The 18106-nt window shown below is 39.1% G+C and overlaps 1 protein-coding gene across 2 annotated transcripts in view; it reads left to right on the top strand.

The window, feature by feature from the left end:
* ACBD6 (acyl-CoA binding domain containing 6) overlaps positions 1-18106 on the top strand; it is a 152821-nt gene that overhangs the window by 24792 nt on the left and 109923 nt on the right. For both annotated transcript variants that reach the window (XM_058174887.1, XM_058174885.1), the window contains exon 4: positions 13443-13525. In XM_058174887.1, the coding sequence (XP_058030870.1) occupies positions 13443-13525 (83 nt within the window). The remainder of the gene's footprint in view (positions 1-13442; positions 13526-18106) is intronic.

Below are 18106 nucleotides of genomic sequence, written 5' to 3'. Positions count from 1 at the left end.
AAAGAAAGAAAGAAAGAAAGAAAGAAAGAAAGAAAGAAAGAAAGAAAGAAAGAAAGAAAGAAATGCAAAATGTGGCTCTTTATTGGTGAATGATATTTCTTTTTTTGTTTTATATATATATATATATATATATATATATATATATATATATATATTTGTTTTCTGAGGTTTTCACGGGTGTTTGTATATAGGTCTTTGGTTGTTCGGGTTTTCTCCCGTGTAAAATTGGAAGTGTCTTGGCGACGTTTGACGAAGTCTCATTCGTCATCTTCAGGCTTCAACCGTGCTTCTGGGAGCAATGTGTGATCGCAGCTGTTTCTTCCTTTTAACTGCTAGTGGGGTTTGAACTGATTGGGTGGGAGCTTGGCTGTGCTCTGATTGGATGGGGTTTTCTGTGCTCTGATTGGCTGGGGTGTGTCCTGTGTTGGTGGGGGCTTGGTTGTGCTCAGTCTAATCTGTGTTGCAGGGGGATTTGAGCTGGTGAGCTGCACTGGTGCTGTTTGGCTTTGTGTTCGTGGTGGTGCTACATCTTCATAGTGGGTGTCAGTCTGCTGCATGTATGGATTGGAGGGGTTTGAAATGGCTAATGTTGCAGCTGCGGTCTGGCTTCTGGTTCTTGGTCGTGCTTCCTGATCAGTGTGGGTTTGGGTCTGCTTTCTGGGTGGATGTGTGGTGATGACATCCTGTGTGGACCTCGTGAGTGTGGGTCTGGTGTCATTCCTCATGTTAGGGACTCGTTTGTCAATAAGGGCGGGTTTCCAAATGGCTGGTAGGCGGGAGGTATCATCTCGTTTGTTCATGCTGTGTGGGCGTTTTTCTATCTCGATGGCTTCTCTGATTATTCTGTTGTTAAAGTGTTCAGTTTTGGCGATAGTTCTGGTCTTTTTAAAGTCAATATCGTGTCCTGTGACTTTAAAGTGTTGGACCAGGAAGAAGTTAGTTCCTCTTTTGAATGAGTTCTTATGTTCTTCAATCGTGCACTTATTCTTCTGTTGGTTTGTCAATGTATGTGGTGGGGCAGGCGGTGCATGGGATTTCATATACTCCTTGATTTTCTAACTCAATTTTGTCTTTGGGGTTTCTTAGGATGGTGGATATTTTTGGTTTGTGCAGAATGCTGTCTTGATGTTATGTTTGTGGAGGATCTTGCTGATTCTGTCTGTGGTGCCTTTTATATATGGGAGGAGGGCTGTGCCATTTCTTGCTCTCTGTCTTGGGTTTTAGTGGGGGTTCTTTTGGATTAGTTTGGTAATCTTATTTCTCTGGAATCAATGGTTAATAAGAGAATAATCAGAGAAGCCATCGAGATAGAAAACGCCCACACAGCATGAACAAACGAGATGATACCTCCGCCTACCAGCCATTTGAAACCCGCCTTATTGACAAACGTGTCCCTAACAAGAGGAATGACACCAGACCCACACTCACGAGGTCCACACAGGATGTCACCACCACACATCCACCCAGAAAGCAGACCCAAACCCACACTGATCAGGAAGCACGACCAAGTACCAGAAGCCAGACCGCAGCTGCAACATTAGCCATTTCAAACCCTCCAATCCATACATGCAGCAGACTGACACCCACTATGAAGATGTAGCACCACCACGAACACAAAGCCAAACAACAGCAGTGCAGCTCACCAGCTCAAATCCCCTGCAGCACAGACTAGACTGAGCACAACCAAGCCCCCACCAACACAGGACACACCCCAGCCAATCAGAGCACAGAAAACCCCCATCCAATCAGAGCACAGCCAAGCTCCCACCCAATCAGTTCAAACCCCACTAGCAGTTAAACTGAAGCCTGAAGATGAAAACGCGCCAAGACACTTCCAATTTTACGGAGAAAACCCGACAACCAAAGACCTATATATATATATATATATATATATATATATATATATATATATATATATATATATATATATATATATATATATATATATATATATATTTAAAGTTGTATTTTCATTTTCCAACAACCTATTCAATATACAGTCTCTTATTCAACATTAGTCATTAAATTTTCATTTGTTACTTATTCGGACCTGCCCAGCTACCACTTCCTTCCTTAACAAACCTTTCCTCCTCCCTTCTCTACTTTCTTCTACTTTCTTTATCCTTCCTCTCCTTCACTTTTCTACGTCCTCTCCTCTTTCCCTACTCTTCTCTTCCTCCCTTTCTAACCTCTCTCTTTCCCTTTCTTCTTCCTCTCCTTTCCCCTTTTCTACCTCCCTCTTGCCTACCTACTTTCTTCCTTCACTCCCTCCTCTCCCTCTTCATTCCCTTCTGAAATGGCAGCTGAGCAGCCCCGCTTTCATTTCAAATTATTTCTATTTCTTAATTACATATCTTCAATCATTCCTTTACATTGATCCTTCATCTCCCCCCCTCTCCCCCCTTCCCCCTCTCCCCCCTCCCACCCCGAGACTTCCCAGAACAAAGTACAGGGTATAAAATTAACAATCATAAATTAAAATACAACATAAGTCAAATCCATAGTCACTCCTCTCTCTAAGACCTTAACTCCCCTTCCAAAAACAGAAAAGTACATTCTTCTTCCAGTCCATTATATATCAGTCCATTCCACTCCTAAAATCTTCAGAATCTTCCAATTAAGTTAGTATTTCAGTTCATCAATAAAATATCTTCATCAATTAAGACCAAATATATCTCCAATCTTCATCGATCAAGACCAAAACGATATTCCATCTTCCAGTATTCATCAGAAATTCTTCTATAATATACCTTTCTTCCTTAAACAGTATCCCAAATATAATTCATATTTCCAGCTTAAATTCTTAAATTTTTATCCAATCTCCAAAAGTAAACAATATTCTATCTTCTCATATCTTTAATATCACTTACATAAATCAAATAACATTGCTAATATTAATATTTCATACATCTGTCAGATAACATTATTAAAATTATAACTTATAGCCAAAATATATCAATTATAACAAATTCTATTTAACCAGATACCAACATTACATCCATAAATTTTTCTATCCTCCAAGGGTTAAACAATATTCCATCTTCCCATTCCTTTATACCTCACATATATCAAATAGTGATATACCTAAAATATGTCAGTTATAAAAATTAAACCCTATATATATATATTAAAAAAAAAAAAAAAGATACCATCAAAATCACATCTTAAGCATTCTCCTTCCCCTTGTCTTCTATCTTACATTTCCTTACATTTTCAATCTCCAAAAATATCACTTACATAAATCAAATAACATTGCAAATATTAATATTTCTTCAATTTACCTTACATCTATCAAATAACATTATTAAGATTATAACTTATATCCAAAATATATCAATTATAACAATTAAATTCTATTTAACCAGATACCAACATTACATCCATAAATTTTTCTATCCTCCAAGGGTTAAACAATATTCCATCTTCCCATTCCTTTATACCTCACATATATCAAATAATGATATACCCAAAATAAGTCAGTTGTAAAAATTAAACCCTATATATATATGTTAAAAAAAAAATACCATCAAAATCACATCTTAAGCATTCTCCTTCCCTTGTCTTCTATCTTACATTTCCTTACACATTTTCTTACACCTTTTCCACCATCTGCTCATCAATCAACTTAACATCTAGCAATAAAGACTTTCCAATCTTTAATATATTGGTGTAAAAATCTCTTGTTTAAAAACTTATTAAGAAAAGATAAGCCTCCAAAAGTTCCTATTAAAAAAAAAAGAAAAAGTAATAATAATAATAAAAAAAATTCCATATTTGAAATGAAGAAGTTTGCAAGATTTTAATAATTAGCTCTGTTTGCTTAAGAATCATTCCTAAACTGTAAAATCTACCAAAAGAGAAAAAATTCAATAAACTTTTCTTCTTAAACATTGTAATAAAAGAAAAAGGTAAAAGGAGAAAAAAATCATTAACAATTCTTGTTCATTCCATTTTAAAAAATAGCTTGTTATGCTCTTCTTCTTTATAATTTCGCTTTCCTTTGTATATTGCAAACGCCATTTTAGATCCACTCAGGTTGAAAGTTAGTTCAAAGGAAAGCTATTTAAGAACTGAAGTTAAGATTTATTACTTGCAAATTCTCTATTAAAAAAAAAAAAAAGAAAAAATTCCATATTTGAAATGAAGAAGTTTGCAAGATTTTAATAGTTAGTTCTGTTTGCTTAAGAGCCATTCATAAACTGTAAAATCTAAAAGAAATCAATAAACTTTTCTTCTTAAACATTATGATAAAGAAAAAGGTAAAAGGAGAAAAAAATCATTAACAGTTCTTGTTCATTCCATTTTAAAAAAAATAGCTTGTTATGCTCTTCTTCTTTATAGTTTCGCTTTCCTTTGTATATTGCAAACGCCATTTTAGATCCACTCAAGTTGAAAGTAAATTCAAAGGAAAGCTATTTAATTTATTTATTTATTTATTTATTTATTTATTTATTTATTTATTTATTGCAAATTCTTGCTAGTCCTCCTGCTCTGTTCTGTCTGTGTTGAATTCTCTTTTAGGAATAAATCTTGACACAGAGATGGTCGCGGCTTCTCGTTCTGTATAAACAGAAGCACCCTGGGCACGGAGTTTCGTCAGGCTAAAGGGGAGCTCTCACCCTTCGATCCCCTGGTTAAATTCCAGGGGATCCCGGGGGGCTCTACCCAAACCTGTCCTCTTCCTCCCCTTCAACCGGGGGAGAGAATTCCAAACTGTTTGACAGCCCATTTACGCTGTCAGGGACGGTTTGACGAAACCCAGGGCAGACGATCCCAAAGGAACGTCCGCGAAGCCTGCGTTGCCAGCGGAAGTCTGGTGAATGATATTTCTGATTCAGAGCATTCCTATACAGCATAGTTTTGTATGGAAGTGTACCTAAGGCTTTTTTAAGTGTTTAAGATAATTATTTACAATTGCATTTCAACAAATTCCAAGCATAGCAACAAATAATAGTTGTGCTATTATTACATTTTATAATTTTAAAAAATTCCTTTTAGAAAAATTACTAGAATCAGTCTAAAATTACTTACAACCCTATATTATTTTTATAATCCATTTTAGTCTTGCTAAACTCTGATAGTTATATGGCTGGCTGAATATTAATTGCAGGGTTATTGAGCTGGGGATGTAATATTTCAGCAATAAGTAGATATTGGTATTATTTTTTGGTTCTTACTATATGAACAATTATATCTTATGGGAGCTGTTTATATATGTGCAAAAAGCTTGTTGAATTCCCTATATACTGTACTTGAAATAAGCAAATTGATTTTGTACTGGGATCAGATAATACTGATAGTATTACTTTAGGTTAGCATGTGTGTAATTAGGAGAAACACCAATGGTTGTGCATTCCATTTTTATTCATAGAAGATCTTGTATAACTTGGAATTCACAATCTTATAATTGTGCTCATAAATTTACATACCTCTGGTAGAGTTTGTAAGATATGGACCATTTTATAAGCAAATATGGGCAGTCAGACAAAAGACATTTTTAAATTTGAAATGTGTTTCTAATTAAACTATTAGGCATCACAGAATAGGACAATCCTTAAACAAATGATACCAATAAAGCAAATGATAAAATGGTTCTGCTCAAAAGTTTGCATACACTTAGTTCTTGGTATTGTATACAGCAGAGGTTCCCAATCTTTTTCGCCCGCGGCTCCCCCGGAAATCCGACCTGCAACTGCGCATGCGCACCAGACGCGCCCGCGGCTCCCCGGAAATCCGACCTGCAACTGCGCATGCGCACCAGACGCCCCAGAAATGGCGCATCAGCGCCGGACCCAGCGGGCGCAGATATTCCGCGGCGCCCCCATGACGATAGCGCGGCTCCCTGGGGGGCCGCGGCTCACAGTTTGGGAATCACTGGTATACAGTATTACTGCCTTTAAGCATAATGATGGCTTGTAGTCTTTTGTGATAACTGTGAATGAGGCCTTTTATTTTCTCATGTGCAGTTGAGAAGATTTTTTTCCCTTGCAACACAGATAGCCATGTATTATATTTAGCCTTGGTCAAAAAACTAATTAAATATATGTAGTAATGTATAATTTTTCTTTTGAGGAAGCTTGTATGGTATTACTGTTTATTAAATATATAGGTTTCCTAAGCAATTTCTATAAACTTCACCCTGGGATGTAAATTAAAATGTGTAATTAAGACATCAAAAGGATGAGATAATTTAATTGAAGACTAAGATTCTGTCTGGCTATTTCCAGAATGTTTTAATCTGTGTTACCAATTGTTCATTAAGATAATTTGATTAGGCAACTAGTTGACGAGATAACCCAGTTGTTAATCTTAATTTCACTTTAAAAAAAAAATAGAAGTGATGCTTAATATAAATATAAATTAATATAAAGAGCCAAATCAGAAATACATTTTCAAAATGTAGATTTTGTTTCAGTGGATTTGGGTGTGCGTATGACTATATTGTTCCTATACACATGAAGTTTTGAGGTTCTATTCTTCACAATCTGTAGATTATTTCATTTTTAATTCATTCCTCTCTTCTTTGTGACAATCTCTTAATCTATCCTAGAGAAAAAGGAAATGTGGGCAAGTTACTGAAAGCACACCTTTTTTTTTCTTTTTAATCATACATACATACATACATACATACATATACAACACTGTTTTTGAGGAGAGAAAGGTATATACAGAGCAATTCTCAATCTTCCAGCAGAAAATGTTTGAACTATAGCCCATGGATCATATCTTTATACATTAATCTGAGATTACATTATGGATAATAATTTTTTCTGATTTGGTGTCCCACCTTTATCTATAACAAGGCTGTCAAACTCCCGGCCCATGGGCCACATGTATCACGCACTGGCCATGCCCATGCCCGGTTTAGCAAAGGGGAAAAAACTCCTGATACATCACGTGATGCCGCCGTGATGACGTGAGTTTGACATTCCTGATCTATAACATGCTGTTATGAAATATTTGCTTCATGTTTTCAGTTGCATATGCAAGAATGGAAAACATCTGCATGTAGCCTTGTAACTATATTATATTTGGAGGAATCAATTGGAAGAGGTTGGAAGGAAGAGAAACTGGATGTCCCAAAGGTACTTTTTCAAAGATTTTGTAGCTAGATTTTGTAGCTTTGGGACAACCATGACCTGGATGACTGAGAATCTCCATAGACAAGGGTAATTGGAGTGGGGGGGAAAGTACATTCTGTCATGATCTTTTCAGTGATGTAGATGGAATATGATACTTTTATTCCAATATACTTTAAAAGTTAGAATTTATTATAATAATTTTGCAGAGAACAAAAAACTGAAATTCAATAATATGCAAGAAGGTTTGTATCTGGACACAGATGCCGTCAAAGACAGGATTCAATTTTGTAGTGAGCTTTCTTTTTTATATTATTTTTGCATAATTCAGCCATCCTCTTCAAGTTTTTTATTGTTCAACCACGATTGGATTATAATTCTGTAAAAGCCTGTAATTGTATTTGAGTTACTGTCTTTTTAAAAGAAGACGGACATAAAATTGTTGTGAAGGCATTGGACAGTGTATTTAATGTGTCTGTCATTATATTTTAACCTCTCATTTGGGATACATGACACCTCTTTTATGCCTGACTACAGTTTAGAAGTACATCTCTTGACATGTGTATAAAGAAATAAGTGGGATAGAAGCAAGACTGAATTAATGATGTTAGCAAATGGTACTTGCTCCATTTCCATTCCATTTGGAATATAGCTTTCAGAATTGTAGACCTCTGGTCTACAATGACCCCATTGCCAGTGACAGCTGGTCAAGAACTGATTGTACCGTCAGTCAAGCTGTGGTTTTTATTGAAGAATACAGTACACATAGGCAGAAATAGCAACAGTTCACTGTGCTTTTGAGCGAACCAATGAGGGTTTTTTGCCCAATGTCTGATCATGTTATTTAGTCTCTTCCAAGCATGCAGACATAAACCAGGATTTATCAAATTTTTGAAATTTTTGGAATCTGTCATGCAAAGTGTCAGACATATCTTTTATACTGTGGACTTGGAGACAGAGGCCTTCAGTGTATGAACATATATGCCAGGATTGGGATACTGTAGGTAAGAAGACTTTGCAACCCAAACAATGTTGAATGAAAAGCATAATATTGTTTAAAGGTATCTTTGGAAAATGTTTACCTTCTTTTTAAGGGCCATGGCTTTCCAATGGAATCCATGCTGTTTCTAGGCAGAATTTGGGTCTTAAATACTTTTGTTTTTGTATGCGAACTTAGTGATCAGAGCAACTACTTATTGGAATTCACACATCTATATTCAACTAGAACTTGGTATAAAACAGCTTTGATTTAGATTTCATAGTTGCCACTTAATTTCATTTTAATAAGTGAACAAGCTTTCTGAATATTTATTTATTTATTTATTTACATTTATATCCCGCCCTTCTCCGAAGACTCAGGGCGGCTTACAGTGTATAAGGCAATAGTCTCATTCTATTTGTATATTTACAAAGTCAACTTATTGCCCCCCCAACAATCTGGGTCCTCATTTTACCTACCTTATAAAGGATGGAAGGCTGAGTCAACCTCGGGCCGGGCTTGAACCTGCAGTAATTGCAGGCTGCTGTGTTCTAATAACAGGCTTGTTACAGCCTGAGCTATCACGGCCCTTAAATATTTGGCTTGCTGCATGCAGCAAGGCAACTTCTCTGCAAAGTTCTTTTCTTTCTTCATATATATGGCCAACTAGTAATATACCAATGGTATATTGAATGCTTGAGTATGTGCTTGATACATCACTATGCTTGTTGCCCTTTAATGGTTTTAGAAGACAAAGCAGCCTCTCATTCCTTCCAACAAAGGGGGACTACACTGAGCAGTGAAGCCACAAGAGATTGACTGAATTGCCATTTTTTGTCCTCTGTGGTGAGATGCAAAGAACTCACTCATGTTCTGTGATATCTCCACATTGTCTTGGAGTGGCCCTTTCTCCCCCCACCCCTTTGTGATCTAGCGGTCCAAAAGTGTCTCTCCGGTTTCCTGCTTCTATTATAGCTGAAGAATTGTCTTTTTAGTTTCCAGCCAAGTAATCCTCAGACTCTTTTTTTGCCAGTGCTTATATTTCCTTTTGATCTTCTCAGTTTGGCAAAAAATAACCTCCTTGACTGAATATCCTCATGATTTTTCTCCTTTTCTGCATTGAAATAGACATTTTGCCTGGGCTCCCAATTTTGCTGTTTTCAGTAATTTCTTTTTTCACCCCAGTCTCTTCATTTGGGAAATATTTTCCCACTCCAAGACTAGGATTTCAATGTGGAATTCCTTGGTGGTGCTTTGTGTACATATGCATGAAATCTAATTGCAGAGGGGTCACTGTTTCCCATCATGTCTACCACATTCAGATTCAAGCATCATGACCAACTCTTTTCAAGATGTACTTCTGGAATTTTGTTTCTTTATTGTGATGGAATATGAATGTATCCAGTTTGTGTACAATTAAAATTGACCATTATAACAGCATTTCCTCCTTTTGATACTTCCCCTACTGATGTTTATAAGTTAAAACATGGCAGTCTCTTGTTTAGGTGATTGTGATGGAATTGTAGGAGAAGGGGTGGCAAAATCTGGGGGCAAAGTTAGAAGAGTCATCAGCCTAAAATCCCTACATAGCCAGAAGTTGAACTAAATCCAACCTCCCTTGAATTATGTTGACCCTTGTCTAAATCCAAGCAGGTGCTAAACTGTTAGTTGAGAAGATTCCTGTGCATAGGCATAAATAGCAATAAATCAGTTTAACTGGACCTTCACATGTGGACCTGATCTTTTGCACCTGACACTAATCTAATTCACTTGTGGCTATGTAGAGATTCTAGGCCGATCTGCCCCCAGGGTCTGCCACTCCTTTTCCTAAAGGAATGTGAACCTGGAGAAGAAGTGGAAGGGAGTCTTGGCAACATAGAACTTTCCCAGGGAGGAGGAAGTATATCAGAGAGAAGCCCAATTTATGAGACTGTGTGCAGTTCTGAGTTGGAAGGAGGGGGAGAGAGGTTCAGGGTAGCCACATTAGAATCTCTCAGGATATCTCTAATAGGTAGCATAATAGGTAGCATATAGGAAGCATACAGCTTTAGATTCTGTCCATTAGGTGTAAGCAAATAAAGGGCTGAACTCGATTGGATTTTGCCATGTCATCTTTGGGCTTGGATCTAACAGCAAATGATCCATTTTAATCCTAATATAACTAGAATATATTTAAATTGCCTCCTAAATATAAGAAGGAAGGGGTCATCCTCACTTCTGGTCTTAAGATACTTGAAAAAGTAGGGGTTTCCACTGAGAAGGCCCATCATACAGATCATGTCAACAGGCCCTCTCTGGATGTTTATATCAGCAAGGCAGATTTTATCTTATGAAGACATTGCCTGATATCATTTGGCACAATGCAGTGATGGGCTTTAAAAAAAAACATTACAAGCACTTGGGATTCTGTCCAACAGCTAATGCAACAACTTCAAAATAGGTGGGATTCTGTGGTAATGGGATTGACCCAACAGGAGCCTTGCCACCAGATTTTGAACTACCAGTAGCTTCTGAGTCCTCTCTAAAGGTAGCCCTACTAGGTAGACCAGAAAATCAACTCCACAGAAAGATTTCATCTATACTTTATTTTAATTAAGCTCTTCAATCTTGATTGAATTATACCTCCTCTTCTTAGCTTCAGTGAGTCAGAGAAGTGTTTGCCCAATCTGCTTCTGAATATTATCTTGCTTCACTGGTTTTAAAAAATGTTTCCCCACTTGCCTAGGTAATAGTTCTTGTATAGTTTCATCAGTCATTTCCCTTGCTCTTTGCAATGAATCACGTTCATTAGGGCATCCCAACCGCTGCAGTAACCAAAGGAAAGACAAGTATGAAGAATCCTCAGATCTTGCATTACTGTAGCTTCTTCAGGGGACCTTTACTCCTTGAAAAGTGAGTACCAGAACTGTGATTGACTCTGACTTAGAGGAATAAGCAGCTGAGGGCTGCTTGACAGTCTCAGAATTCAGCAAGATGTCAATTAGAAAATAAAGTGAGAATTATTTTACATTAATGTATATTAGTTTTATCTTCCTTAAAAATCTTTAATAATATATTTTTCTTTAAAAGAAAAAAAAAGATTCAGTAAGCTGTCAACTACCTGAAGTTGACTGAGCCAGGCAGGAGAATCAGATGAATAAAGAAATCATCCAAAGACAACCTAGATGGAGAACATATTGGGAACTTCAAAGTACGAAACAGAGGCACTCAGTGAGACATCCTTGGAGCCTGCCTATGTTAGAATAAATGCCAACAGTCAGGCTCTTTGTTGGGAATAACCAAACTAAATTCACCTCTCTGCTCCTTCCTGTTTGCATTCTGAATCTTAGTTGTTTGACCCTGGGCTAACTGATTAACTTCCTTGGTAGCTTGATCCCTGGGCTACTTAGACTGTGCTTATCCATGCTCTATTTTGGCTTTGGAGTGAACTTCCTCAGAAAAAAACTTGCTCTCCCACATTGGTCAAGTGTGTGTGTGTGAGAGAGAGAATGCGAGAACTCATCAGTTCTCTCACTGCCATGTAAGTAATTGATTGCCACTCACTACCGTGTTTCTACAAAAAGAAAGCTGGGTCTTATTTTCTTTTGACCCCCGAAAAAATGGCTAGGCCTTCTTTTTAGAGGGTTCTAATTATTGACTCACCTCACGGCACTGGCACTGACAGCCTCGCCCAGCAGGACCCCTCTGCTGGTCCACTTCTTCTGTGGCCGCTGCCTCCACTCATATGCATCACCCCGGCCTCCATTTCACCTTCAGATGCCTGCTGGAAGGATCGATCCAGAGCTTTGTTATCAGCTGTAGATGCTGTCAGGCTTGGAAGCAGGCATCTGAAAGAGAAACAGAGGCCAGGACGATGTGTGTGAGTGGCGGAAAGTGGCCGCAGAAGAAGGCGAGGCAGGTGTCAGGGTGTGTGAGGCCTGGTAAGTAGGGTAGCTCCACCACCCCCATCCCCACCCTAGTTTATTTTTTACTTGTGTGCCTTGCCCCACCCCCTGCATCCCCAGGTGTGTGGGGTCTTAATTAGGGCTAATTTTATGGGTGGAGCTTGATTTGATCGCATGCGCTCAAAATGAGATAGGGCTTCTTTTCAAGCTTCTGGAGAAACATGGTAGTAAACTATTTGTAAGTCAGTTTGGCATGTATGTACTCAGTCTGAAACAAGAGAGGGACTGATATTATAAAAGGTTGCTAAAATCTAATGGCAACAAGCAACTCAGTCTTGTTAGGATTTAGTCCGAGCTTGTTATGTCTCACTCTTCCTGACCACCTCCAGGCACTGATTCAGAACTTGCATGACATCTCCATCTCAGCCTGGAATAGCTACGTATAATTGACTCTCATTGGTATATTGGTGACACCCTGAGCCAGCAGATGATCTCTCTCAACAGCTGTATGTATATATTAAGTAATACAGGAGAGAGGCTCAAACAATGGAAAACCCCACAAAGGAGGTCCCAAGGGCTCAATCCCTGGTCTTCCAGCGCCCCCAATTAAATCAAGAAATTAAGGTAGGAGCAGAACCAAAAACAAATGTTGTCTTAAACTCCCTGCAGGCAATCCAGAAGGATCCTGTGCTCCACATGTTGATGCCCTAGAGCTCTCCTGCATGTGTAACATGGAGCATTTTCTAATGTTGTTGATGATGTTGGTGTCTCCTCCCAGCATTTAAGAGTCTACCTAGTTGGCATATTATGTCCAAAACTTCCATGCCAGTCAAACAAGTGATGGCATACCCATCATAAACTTATTTCTCCATATTTCTATTAAATCTTCTGTTGCTAGAATTCAAAATAATTGCACACATACTAGTAGTCTTTTAAGATCTGTTTCAGTGACAGAGTAACATGGTTTCCTGACTGTATTGTAAGATTTGCACAGGAGTCTTAACTTGCTTGACGCTGAGCTGATGTCTGAGACACTTCATTGCTGGCTCCTTCATGCTTGTTCAACCAAAATAATTTTCTGCACTTGTTTAACAATGTATTTGTTTTACAATAGGGAACACTTAACAGCATATGATTTCTGTTTAAATTGAAGCTGAAAGTAAGGAAGCTTGAAGAATAATCAAAATGGACTTGACTGTGATATCAGTTCAGTTCTAATAATGACAACACATTCCTGGACTCATATGAACTCAAAAGTATTTTATTATTATGTATACTTACTTAGCATATTTAGTACCTAGCTGGTGGATCCTGGCATAACTATTACAAGATTGCTTTTCTTTGCTGATAAGGCAAGGTGTGTTTCTGTGATCTTAAATGTTATAACTAGGGTCTGAAAATGAGAGGAGAAAATGATTCCATAGAATTATTCTAGATCATGTTCTGCACAGTTTCAGAATCAAAATGTGTAAACAAGTATTACTATGTTTGTTCTTTCAGGTATCAGAAAAGAAAGGAAAGGAAGGAAAAGCTGTATTTGGAGGTCCAGTTGTCAGCTCACTGTATCAAGAAGAAACCATCAGGTGAATTAGAGTGATTTTTTTATGGTTCCTGGCATTTTTCAGAATATTTGAAACAGGATACTTTTCCTATTAGATTAGAAATAACATAAAAATACTTTCTAGGTATATAACTGTTTGAATCAGTAATTGTCTATATTGCTGGTACTAATTTATCCTTAATGTGAAACGTTTGGGTGTATCTGTGTGTGTGATATGTCTATGTTTTTTCAATTTAAGTCATTTAAAAGTTAAATTTTGTAGAAAGACTAATATTTGGGAGAAAATATCAAATAAATACTGTTATGATTTTTAATGTCCTTGTCCTTCACTTTTATTTATAAGCTGTATTCAGGGCTTTTTAATGGAATGTTATAGCTGAAGCTATAGTCTTTTATATCTAACTGGAAACCTGCCTGGAAAATCAGTTCAGAATTCTGATGTAAGCACTGATAAAGTTGTATGGTAATTCTTTATTAACCTCTTAACAAAAGTAAAGATTATGCTAAATGATACAGCTGGTCAAGACAAATTAAGGAAGCAGTATAAATGTAAGGTTACTAATTGAGGTCAGTTTGTGAAATTAAAAGAAAAATGTGTGAAGATTAAATATGAAAGTTATCGTTAAATAAAAGAAACTAAGAAACCGAAATATAGAGTAATGAAATAAGTATCATGTTTGTTCTATTAAACATATTGAAACTTTGAGCTGATGCCAAGCCATACAAGATAGACAAGACTAAGAAAACAATGCCATGTAGGTCAGTACCATTTTTATTGTAACAGATATAGTAACAGAATCTGGCCAGTCTGATTATGCTTTCCCTTTCCTCTCTTTGTGTGGACATGTTTTCTCAAGGTCTTTTCTTGGTCTGGGCTAAGCCCTCTCCAATCTGACAATTCCCTTGTTAGCTACTCTTCCTCTATCTCAGCGGTTCTCAACCTGTGGGTCGGGACCCCGTTGGGGGTCGAAAGACGATTTGCCAGGGGTCGCCTAAGACCATCGGAAATATGGGAAGTATACTTGTGAGCTGAAGAATCGCGCTCTAATGGTTGACTCCACAAGCCAGCTGCAGACTCTTCAAATCGCTAGCCGAATTCGGCTTCAGGCGCGATGAATTAAAAAAGAGAGAAATCTTTGCTCTGATGTCTCCCTCTCAAGCCAGCTGCAATCACTCCCAATCGCTAGCCTAATCTGGTTTCAGGCGCGATCAACTTAATAGTGGAGGAGTCTCCTCTTTAATGCCTCCGTCCTCAAGGCAATCGCAAGCAGTTCAGATCGCTAGCCAATACGGCTTCAGGCGCGATAAATTCAAAATGAAAATAATTTTAGGGTTGGGGTCGCCACATCGTGGGGAATTGTATTAAAGGGGTCGCAGCACTATAAAGGTTGAGAACCACTGCTCTGTCTTTTAAGGCCATTCCCTTTTCCTTCCATAGGGAGTAAAGACATTTGTAAATTCAGTCTTCAGATAAGGGTAATAACATTGTTGGTAACATAGGTGGTAAATAGGCATCTCTGGCAGTTCTAGGTTGAGAATAGAGAACAAATTGTTAATTCCTACATGCCTTTGTTGTGGGTAAGGTGTTTGACTGAATGATATTCTGTTGGTTTGTGTGATTTCCTGGATTCCTAGCAGTTCAGTTCAAATTCAAACCAGGATTTGAAACAAAAGTTGACTATCCCCAAATATCTTTTTAGATAAATGCATTAACTGTTTTGCCCATGTTGTATTACCTTTGAAACTGGTCTGGAAGCTTCAGTTGGTACCGTTTCAGAAAACAAGATTTCCATCTAGTCCTGGATGATACAAGTAAGGATTGTGGCAGTCATTTTCCTTCTGGACTAATGGGCGTTTGCAGGAGCTTGCTGCTTTGTCAGAATGAAATAAGTAACATGTTTTGATCTGTTAATCAGATTGAAACTTTGAGCTTATGCCACAAGATCCACGTTATTTATTCATGTACTGCATGCAGTGTCATGGTACACATACAAGAGACCTTCTGACCTACAGGTGAATGATGAAACATTCTGTCTTATCTACTTTTTCTTTGCTGACCTGTTAACATTTTACCATCTTCACTGAATCACTGAACACTGATTCTCTTTTAGTGTTGGGTTTCTACTAGTTCGGCAAACTAGTAGCGACGATTTGGCTTGGGTCCCCGAACTGGTAGCGACTGCTGGCCAGCCATGCCCCCAAACCGGTCACCAGTCACCACTTGCTTGCTGATCCGGTAGAGAAGTAATGAACATTTGGGCAGGGATGCCAAACAGATAGCAGCCGGTGGCTGGCCTAGCCAGCTCGACGCTCACCCTATCTCGCCTTCGCCATATGCATCCATAGAACTGCTTCCTGCCTACATACAGGTAAGCATTTGCGCTAGCCTACCTCCCCGTCCCCACCAGGCTAGCATCTTCTGAAGCCACTGGCGTTGCAGCCATGGCGGGGACGGGGGTGGTCCGGCAAGTTTTGCAGCTGTAGTGCTGTGAAGCTTGCCGGGGCAGCGCCCCCTTCCCTGCCAGGCTAGTGTCACCCGAAGCCGGCGGCGTTGCAGGCGCAGTGGGAACATGGGGAAGCCTGGCAAGGTTCACAGCCGCGTGGCTCCGAAGCTTGCTGGGCCGGGCGGCCCCCTTCCCACCTGCCAGCATCTCCTGAAGGTACTACCATGGCTATGAAGCTTGCCGGGCTGGGTAGCTCTCTCCCCGCCTGCCAGAGTTTCCCAAAGCCACCGGCATTGCAACCCTGGCGCTGCAAATCTTGCCAGGTCTGGTCCCCCTTCCCCCGCCAGGCTAGCGTTGCCCAAAGCCCCCAGTGTTGCAGCCATGGTGGGAACAGGGACAGGGGGGCAGCATGTGGCTGACCACCCTGCCACCGCCTAAAGCTCCCATTTCCGCCGCTGCCACACCCGCTTCCTGAAGCTCCCGTTGCTATCGACGCCACAGGCCCCTCCCTCCTGAAGCTCCCATACTGCCGCCTGAACCTCTCATTGCCACCGACACCTGAAGCATTTGTTTTGGTCGGCCACCGCCAGGCATTTTCTCTCAGTCCTCCCAGTCTCACCTAGACTTTGAAGGAGGAAGGGAAGGGAGGGAGAGGGAGGGAAAGAGAAGGAAGGAAGGAAGGAAGGAAGCAGATAGAGAGAGAAAGAAAGAAAGAGGAAAGGAGAGAGAAAAGAAAGGAAAAAAAAAGAGACAAAGAAAAAAAGAAAGAGGAAGGAGGAGACAAAGAAAAAAAGGAAAAGAAAGAAAGAGACAAAAAAAGAAAAAAGAGGAAGGAAGGGAGAGAGAGAGAGAGACAAAGAAAGAGAAAGAGAGAAAGAAGGAAAGAGGAAGGAAGAGAGAAAGGAAGAAGGGAGAGAGAGACAAGAAAGGAAGGAAGGAAGGAAGGGAGAGAGAGAAGAGGGAGAGAAGGAAAGAGAAAAAGAAAGAAGAGGAAGGAAGGGAGGGAGGGAGAGAAAGAAGCAGAAGGAATTACCACAAACCCTGGCACTAGACGTTGCTTCAGAAGACACTTTGAAACAGGACAGCAATCTAGGGCTGTAAGGGACCTTGGAGGCCATCTAGTCCAACCCCCTGATCCAGCAAGAAACTTTATATCATCTGGATTATTTTGGTGCCTCTAACAGAGAGGAAAATTGCCAGAAAGGAGGAGTTTATTAGGACAAGGTTACCACGCAGAGGAAGGCAGAGATAGTCCTTGTCTTATGACCACAATTGGGCCCAAAATTTTGGTTGCTAAGCAAGAGCATTGTTAAGTGAGTTTCATCACATTTTACTTAATCCATGACCTCTCCTGGCTCTAACAGTCATGTACAAGCTAGGGAAGAACAACTGAAGGCATATGTAATGTTCTAAATATACAGAAGTTATAGTAAAATGTGTGGCAGAAAGTAGACTCTGGGTGTGTTTTTCCAAATGTAGTAAGTGAGGTTGAATGTGTATAATTTTAGAAGAGCTGTGTGTGTGTGTGTCTGTGTGTGTACATACACATACAGTATATATAGTAGATAATGTATCTTTTTGTGTGCCTATACACAATCTATACTATGTAATATGTATGTACACATGGCATATATACATAGGATTAAATAGTATATTTTGGATGTTCAGTAGTAGTAAATAAATAGACAGGGAAGTTGTATCTCATAGAGGCCTTTGAGGCGAGGAGAGGCCAGGCACCCTAACCCTAACCCTTGATGTGAGTGACATCAAGTTAGCCATGCCCACCCAGTCACATGACCACCAAGCCATGCCCACCCAGTCACATGATCACCAAGCCACGCCCATCAAGTCATGACCACCAAACAAGCCACACCCACAGAGCCGGTAGTAAAAAAAATTGAAAACCACCCCTGTTCTCTTTGCCTTGTCTTGAACATAGGTATAAAAGTTTTTTTAAAAAAATTCACCTTCACTTAATTGAAGTTTAGGTTTCCTGACATCTGCTTTACAATTCTGGGTTGTGTGAGTCTTCCATTGTGATCTTTCCTCTTTCTATTTCCTGTAAATGTACATTTTCAGACCTTCACTAACTCTTTTCCCAGTCTGGTTTCTTCCGCTGTTTTTATTTTTCTTATTGAAATCCTTGTAATTATGCTGTT

Source organism: Ahaetulla prasina, chromosome 3 (assembly GCF_028640845.1).
Source record: "Ahaetulla prasina isolate Xishuangbanna chromosome 3, ASM2864084v1, whole genome shotgun sequence".
Taxonomy (NCBI): domain Eukaryota; kingdom Metazoa; phylum Chordata; class Lepidosauria; order Squamata; family Colubridae; genus Ahaetulla; species Ahaetulla prasina.
This window is presented reverse-complemented; position numbering and strand designations above follow the sequence as displayed.